The 8,961-nt window shown below is 34.0% G+C and overlaps 2 protein-coding genes across 2 annotated transcripts; one reads left to right on the top strand and one right to left on the bottom strand.

The window, feature by feature from the left end:
* The first annotated feature begins 678 nt into the window (after positions 1 to 678).
* On the top strand, positions 679 to 1,086 carry LOC131066191 (glycine-rich cell wall structural protein-like). Its single transcript, XM_058000888.1, has one exon. It carries the CDS (start codon positions 679 to 681, stop codon positions 1,084 to 1,086), a length of 408 nt encoding a protein of 135 aa, XP_057856871.1.
* Positions 1,087 to 7,640: 6,554 nt separating this feature from the next.
* LOC131066190 (glycine-rich protein 5-like) lies at positions 7,641 to 8,036 on the bottom strand. Its single transcript, XM_058000886.2, has one exon. The coding sequence runs from the start codon at positions 8,034 to 8,036 to the stop codon at positions 7,641 to 7,643; it is 396 nt and encodes a 131-aa protein (XP_057856869.2).
* Between the last annotated feature and the right edge of the window lie 925 nt (positions 8,037 to 8,961).

The following is an 8,961-nucleotide window of genomic DNA, read 5'->3' as shown; positions in this document are numbered from 1 at the left end:
ACGGTATGGGCTCTGTTATATTCATTTATTGATATCAAGTATTGAACGGTGGATTGAAGTTTCAAAACTTCGAATTAAATTTACGGAGACATACATGGGCTGAGCCCGTATATCCCATATTTTTCACAGGGAAACGACTATGCAGTCACCTAAAATGCACCCCATACATCGTCGAATACCTACTCTCTTTTGAATGTGGTGCATTTCAGGTGCTGCATACTTTCAACGAACCATTAAAACTCGAGGCAGAGACAGCTGTTCATTCAATTATATTTGAGAGGCAGAAATTTTTTGAGGATTAAAAGTGCAAAAAATATGATATGTTCTGTGCTTCCAGCTAAAGCACCACAATTATCTGTATAAACTGAGCCCATGGAAAAAGCAACGGTGATGTCATTTCGATGGTCCCGCCATTGTGTCTTTTCACTCAATGCAATATTCCAGATTGACGCGGCATTGGCAAGTTTCAGCCTTAATGGATATCAGAATTCATAATAATGAACTTTGACTACAACCTTATTTGGTGAGAAATTAAATGCAATATGCAAGGCTAAGTTGCCCTAACTGTTTTAGACTTCAATTTAAGTAATACTCTCTACATCGGATTAACTATATAAGGGCAATCTACCAAGTGCCAAGACATCGTGAAGAGTATAACTGCCAAGGCAAGTAAGAAAGATGGCTTCCAAGCTCAAGCAATGTGGAATGCTGGTTATTGCAATGGTTATGGTGGGAGTAATAGTTAGTTGTGAGGGCAGAAGTCTGAAGACGATAGCATATCAAAAGGATAATTTTGGAGGTGGTGGAGGGTTTGGCGGTGGTGGCGGAGTCGGAGGAGGCTTCGGTGGCGGAGCTGGAGGAGGATTCGGTGGTGGTGCTGGAGGAGGCCTGGGTGGAGGTGCTGGAGGAGGAGCTGGAGGAGGAGCTGGAGGAGGCTTTGGTGGGGGAGCTGGTGGCGGAGCTGGGGGAGGCTTTGGAGGAGGTGCTGGAGGAGGCGCTGGCGGTGGCTTTGGGGGAGGCGCAGGAGGAGGAGCTGGTGGAGGGGGCGGCTTCGGTGGTGGAGCTGGTGGAGGTGGAGGATTTTAACTCGTTTAACTTTCATGTTTATGAAATAATGACCGTGGTCTTGCTATAGTCATCTTTGTGTTTTTCCAGTTTTGAAGTTATCCAACGATTCATCGATTGTCAACGATGTTAGTAAGATTATATATTTATAATGAATTGAAATTGTTTTACTAGCATACAGTATATAATGGAGCCCAAATACCCTCTTCGTTTTCGTCTTTGTTAATTTCGATTACCTTTCTGGTATGTTAAACTTAACATAATGATACATTACAAGCGGCAGGTTTAGCATTGGATAAACTAAATCAACAGTACAAAAATAAATCATAATTAAATTAGCGAAATTCGACTAATGAATTCATAAATTAAAAATTAAAGCACTTTATAGAATATTATATTTGCTAATTAACACTTCCAAGTTTCGCCATTTCTAAGTTATCTATGATGGATCTTAAACGTAGAAAAAGTTGTTAACTTAATTACAGCTTTCATGCATGAATAAATTTGTATCTCAAAGTAATTGATCTTATTTAATATCATAAAGTTAAAGAGCCAATATCTGATGAGATCAATTTGGTGAATTTCTAGCATGCACAATAATTAAATTTAACATATAAGAGCCTTCTTATGTCGAGACAACGATACTACTTTACTGTTATAGTAACTCAGTTCATGTTTATCTTGGTGCCTCGTTTAAATCATTAGTTACAAATTGTTTTACATGAACTTACTGCTAAATTAGAAGGAACTATAATATTTCTAAATTAGTATCTTTGTTGGCAAAATAAAATAAAATAAAAAAACTATCTATATATAATTTACTCAAGAGTATTATATATTAATACAATCTATGCGCAGTTCATTCATTTATGTATTAATATGTGTGAAAGTGGTCCTATATCATAAGAGTAGGTTTATGGTTCTAAAAAACCAGTGAATTTAAAGAATCGAATCAGAAATTAATTTTGTATTTGATATTCTTTATTATCTTTTTTATTTTATAGTTTGAGTATTATCTATTAAAGAGATTCATTGTCTTGATTAGATATTTTTATTGAGTATATCATGCCATATCCTTTGATTCATGTTCCTATTTCTTAAACTTTGCGTTCAATGCTATATATCACACATTTTCATGATATTATTGAGCTTCATGATTATTCCCATGGCAGTCCATTTTTGTCTTTGTGGCCACTTTAATTATTTAATTGTAATTTTTTTTTTTTTTGTCCTCGTGGCCACTTTTATTATTTAATTGTAATTTTTATGTTTGGGCTTTATGTTTCAATTCCTTGGCATTAAAATTCTGGATCTACAAGAACCTTGATATGAAAATTGTGAATCTAATAAAATCTTTGGCATAAACAATTATAAACCCAATAAATCTTGGCCTATATAATTGTATCATGTGTTTGTTGATGGTGGATAGAGGTAGACAATACACAAATTATTACAACAAGTTAACATATATTCAACTTGATCACTTGATTGTCTAATGAAAAAACATTACAAACTTGTTTAGTATATAGAGGTCCTGAGAGTATAATGAATTAAAACATGAACCAACATGTCACATCAAAAAACTCACTAAGCAAATATTTCATATTTTTTCCTTTCTTGAAACATCCTTAAATAAAATCTTTATAACTTTCTCTTTATTATTTAAAGTAGGAGAGATTGCATTATTTCTACATTCTTAAATTTCTATATTATTTCTACATTCTCTAATAAACTTGAGGTTGTGAATGAGGCTAGCGCTAGGATAAACAAATGGGTTGTGGAGGAAAAGGAGGAATGAGTCAAGGAAGTTGTGAGCAATATGGCTAGTAAATTATAAAACTAGGAAAAAGTTGAGGGAATGCTAAAAGACCTTAGTGAGAAGGTGTCTCAAAGAAATGAGAACAAGGTTGTAATGGAGCTGAAGGAAAGCCAAGAGATCCTTAAGTGCAAAATTGAGGAGATATCCGAGAAAAGGTAGGAGATTGACCTAAAGAATTTAGGTTCCCTACAGGCTATTCAGGAGAAAATCGACCGCAGGAAAGCTAAGGGAAAGAGACATGCTTGTCTCCCTCTACTTCAATAGCCCCCTACCTCTATGGTTAAAGATAATGTAGATTCTGCTACTCTGAACTCTACTAAGGACTCTAACAAAAAATTATGTCTAATAAAGTTTTAGGTCTGTGTCAAGATTAGCAAGAGGGTAACGCCTCAACCTACTAGACCATCTCTTCTTGTCTTTGGCGGTTTCCTGGTTTAATTTTGGTTTTTGTTTGTTGGTTCTATCTGTGGTCTTGGTTTAGTGCTTGGTGGTACCTCGTTATTTTTTTGTTGGTTTGTCATTAGCTAGGTGTGCATTTCTCCTACGCCCTAGGTGCCGGTTTTCTACGGATATGTAATGGTATAGGCCTAACCTAATTTTAATTAATAAAAAATCTATAATAAAATGGTATGTGACATCAGTATGCTTACTACATTAATACCATATAATGAACAAATGACCTCTTTTGAGTGACAACAAATAATTATCAGTTACCCAACTCAAACATTCAAACATTTCTTAATTGTTATTTTGTTCAACATGTGAATATTTATTCATGTCCAAAATTTTGAAAATATTGATAACCTTCTATCAATTGGATACACCAATCTATTTGTAATGAATAATTGTTTGAAAAATATTTACAATTGCCATATCAATATTTTTAATCCATTAAATATTAATACATCATCAATACTATAAATAAAAATAACATCTATGAATAGATATGGAAAATATTTGTTTTAAATGAATTTAATTTATTTTATACAATCTAACATTTTCACCACTTGTACAAGGGTAACACTAGTAAAATAGCATACAAATACAATTACATAGTTTGACAATTTTAAAAATAATGATAATTATAATGATGTGTCTCTTTCATCAAGTCTTTCATGTTCCTCAAAAAGTTACATAGAGGGAGAGTATCATTATGTTGCATTTCCTTTATCTATAGATGTATGCTTCCTCACACACCTTTTGACTAGAAGTGGTCGTATAATTCAGAAGGTTAGAAAATAGAGAAATATTAAAGTATACTCTTACACCCATGAACTAGTGTAATCCATTGAATTTACTATATTGAATCTATCATATAAATCTTAAATTTCTCTAAACATATATGATAATTTTGACTAACATGCAACTTGTTGGATAATATGAACTAACAATCCAAGAAAATAATGTGTTTCTTTGGAAAAGATTTCTTAATATAATATCACAGTACAATGTGGAGGGTATCATTTGGATCATTTTCCTTTATCCATAGATCTATAATTCCTCACACACTTTTCAACTAGAAATGTCCCTACAATTCACAAGGATGATAAAAAGATATGGATGTATAGCATGATACCCATGAAGTAGTGTAATGCATTGACTTTTATATATTGAATCTATCATATAAATCTAAGTTACGGGTACGTCTAGGTTTTTACCTGAATCTGGGTACGATTCGAATCAGATTCGGATTTGAACTAGAATCCTTGTGGAATCAAACAGGGTTCCTGCATTTGCCCTCTGAAAACGTACCATGAATCCCAACGTATTTGGAATGACGTGGCATTTTTTTTGATTCCGTGGCATATTTGACGAATCAACGCTGAATGTGGATTTTGAGGTTTTTTTTTCCACTTTTTAGAAAGAAAACGTGTTAACCCTAAATCAAAATACATGGGTTTCTCTTCAGATTTTTTTGTGCATTCGAGAAGAACAGATGCGGGCATAGACGAGGCAACAAGGCAACACACGATGAGGGAAGGTGACACACAACGAGGGAAGACGAGGGCAGACGAAGGCAGAGTAGCCGGTGGGGGGTATTCACTCTTCCGTCCATTCAAATAGCCTCCTCCCGATGGAGATTAAACCAAATGTGCGTTCGACGTAAGTGTTTTATTATTCTCCTTTAATTACTCTATATAAGTTTTAACTTAAATTTTAGGTTTTTAATTTATTAAAATTTTATTAAATTTAATATCGTTTATTATTATTATTAACATTAAGAAGCTTACAATTATTTTAATGAATTCTATTGTTTATTAAATTTAAACTTGAATTAGTTAAATTAAATTATATTAATTAATATTAAATTAAATATTATTTAATATTTATTGTTAATTTTATTATTTATATTATTATCATGCATGTGTTATTTTATGAATGACCTATTAAGTAGAATTTATATTAATAGGTTTTGTAAAATAGTGATAGGAATATGGTTCTACTTTTATTTTGTTAATATTTAATATTAATATTTAACATGCTTTAAAACTAAATAATATCAAATAACTTTATATTAATATGGAATTAAGATAATAGTTCATAAACTTATAAATTTAATATAATATAGATTTATATTATTATGACATTAAAGTTTTAGGTATTAAATATGTATATATTTATGATTTCATATGTTTATTAAAATTGTTGTATCCGCGTACTGAAATTACGTACCCATACACGATTTAGTAACTTAGATATAAATCCAAAAACCCTCTAGCTATGTATGATAATTTTGAATAACATGCAACCAATTAGATATTAGGGTTTGTTGGTGTGAATAAGGATATTTCGTAACTAGTTATTGGTTAGCACCTATTCACATACATTTAATTTTATCACAGGGTAGTTGTTAGTACTCCCTCCTCACTTGGCTATATAAGAAAGCCCATTTGTGCACTGTATCATATCAATTGATAGCAAGTTCTTGGATAGCATTTCAATTTGATCTCTATTATTCACCATTGCTAAAGTTATAACATTCTCTTGTGTGGTTAGATAATTTCTTGGTTGATCCATTGAAGTGTGCACAACTTCATGGGCTCATAATTTCTCCAACATGGTATCAGAGCTTTATGTAGATTAATTACCTTTTTGATCCGAGAATTGAACAATTGATAAGATATCTATTATTCATTTTCCCCGTCACGTTTGCAGATTCAACCTCATTACAACATTTCAAATTCTCAAATTTTCAAAATTCACCCCATTTAATTTGTTGTAAAATTTGTGGTGATATTATTTAGTTTTGGCCTATTTGCAGTGACATTTCCACATGCTCACAACAATATATATTTCAATTATTCAGTTGTAGTGACTTTTATATCTCCTGTGATTGATTTTGGTAGTGATATCCTTCTTGTGATTTCATATTTTTCTATCCATGTTGGCAGCGATATTCACAGCAACGATACTGATATTGCACCTGGTTTGTAGTTATGGTACGATTTCGGTACAACAATTTTCATACAAAGATAGCAATTTACATTGTTTTTCCCCTATCATGATTTATATCAATATTTTCACTCGAAGCATATATGGTTTAACAATATTTTATTGGAGGTACATACATAACTGTGATATCCATTAGTAACCATTGCTAATTAGCATCACATATTGGAGGTAGTGATATCGATATGGGGCTTGTCACATTTAATAGTTGTTGAGCATTATATTATTATTTGTTGCAATCTAATACTGCTTGAATTTCTTTTCATTTGCCAAAGAAATTAATTAATTATTAAATAGAGGCAACTCTATCCAAGTTTGAGGCGTCTTATTTCCTAAGCCCTTTCTTCATTCGTTCATGGCCATTTAATGGATGCTAATTTTCACATCCACATTAGCAATCATAGAGGGGCAACATAGGGTGGTGCACTTTATTTCCTCCACATCATCTTCAAGTCTGCAATGTCATAAGTTTCAGGTACTGATATATATATTGTGTTGTGCGAATGATATAAGAAGAGCGTCAAATTTTTCTCTACTTATGACTACGACTCTTGCGTGACCTCATTAAAGTGGAGTTTTGCATGCCAAATTTACTAATATATTGTGCAGTTTACAATTTCACTTCATGAATCCCATCAGCTATTGTTTTTTTCTATTTAATTTGTGATACAAATTTATGCATGCTGGAAAAACATTTTTGACATATGTTATTAACGATCGTCCACCATACACAACAAATAGGTTTGACATATGTTATTCACGATCGTCCACCATACACAACAAATAGGTTTCACTTTTCCATGAATTCTCTTCTATTGCATATGTGAGAGCTTAGTAATGATGGAAGTATTAGCATTGACATAATCCAAGTCAATATGATGTTGCATGGAACGAAATCATCTCATTCTCTCATTCTAAGAATTCCGTATGCGTATAAACTGTGTTAATTTTAATTTAAGGATTCATCATTCGCATCTCACGCATTTTGGTTTATTTTTTCCCTGCCATTTTTAATTCTTTCAATACTTATCCTGCAGCTTGTAATGGATCATTATATTTAATTTAAATATAAGGCAGAAAACCGAAATTAATAGTGACGGAAATGAAGAGGGTGCTATTGGGCTCCATTATACATTGCATTCTACAACAATTTCAGTTAATTGAAAACATATAATCCCGCTAACATTGTTCAGAATGGATGAATCGTTGGACACCCATAGAATTAAAATAGCATTCTTATCGTAACTAATATGACAGCTAGAGTAAGACCACGTTCATTATTTCGGAGACAGAAAAGTTAAGAGAGTTAAAATCCTCCGCCTCCACCAGCTCCACCGCCGAAGCCGCCGCCTGCACCAGCTCCTCCTCCTGCGCCTCCTCCTGCGCCTCCACCAAAGCCACCGCCAACGCCTCCTCCAGTACCTCCTCCAGCTCCCCCATCAGCTCCTCCACCAAATCCTCCTCCAACACCACCACCGAAGCCTCCTCCAGCTCCGCCACCAGCTCCCCCACCAAAGCCTCCTCCAGCACCACCACCGAGGCCTCCTCCGACTCCGCCACCGCCACCAAACCCTCCGCCCCCACCGAAGTTATCCGTTTGATATACCATTGTCTTAAGACTTCTGCCCTCACAAACAACTATTACTCCCACCACAAGCAATGCAGTAAACAGCATTCCACATTGCTTAAGCTTGGAAGCCATGTTTCTTGTACTCTTCACAATGTCTTTGCACTTGGTAGATTGGCCTTATATAGGTAATCCGATGTCGAGAAATCGAAGTCTAAAACGATGACGCAGATTAGCCTAGCATATTGCATTTAATTCCTCACCAAAGTCACATTTAGGCATTCTGATTTCCATTAAGATTGAAACTAACCAGGCCGCGTCAATCCGGAATATTGCATTGAAGCGAAGAGACACAACGGCGTGTACATTGAAATAACATCACTTTATGTAGATAATTTATAGGGCTGTAGCTCTCTCCAATCAGGCACAGGAATTTGATATTATAGTTTTTTCCTTTTTAAATCCTCCACAAATTTCCGTCTTTGGACGTTGATTTAATGAACAGCTGTCTCTGACTTGGGTTTTAATGGCTCGTTGAAATTCTGTCCTCCAATAAATTCATTCTGTCGTAGTTTGCCACCCAAACTCATAATTTCCCCAAGCAAAACCATTAATACAGAACATCTAGATGGAAAGTACAGTTATAAAACGCGTGCTTAGTACGGTATGGACTCTGTTATCATCATTTATTGATTTCCAGTATTGAATGGTGGATTGAAGTTTCAAAACATAGAATTAAATGTACACAGACGCACAGGAGCCGAGTCCGTATATCCGATATCTTTCTCAGGGAAACGGCTATGTAGTCACCTAAATTGTACCTCATGCATTGTCGATTATTTACGTCTCTTCTGAATGTGCTGCGTTTTAGGTGACCAGGAAAAAAATTAATTGCTCAATAAATTCATAGAAATAACATTTTAAGTCGATTTGATTTATAACAACCAATATATTGGGTTAATTAACAAAATGAATACTGGAAGCAAATTCAAATGAAACCAAACACATGAACATAGATAATAGGAATATAAGGTGAAAATCCCAATATGGGGAAAAACTT

Source organism: Cryptomeria japonica, chromosome 10 (genome assembly GCF_030272615.1).
Source record: "Cryptomeria japonica chromosome 10, Sugi_1.0, whole genome shotgun sequence".
In the NCBI taxonomy this organism is placed as follows: Eukaryota; Viridiplantae; Streptophyta; class Pinopsida; order Cupressales; family Cupressaceae; genus Cryptomeria; species Cryptomeria japonica.
Note: the sequence above shows the minus strand (reverse complement) of the source record. Positions and strands in the feature narration are given on the sequence as shown.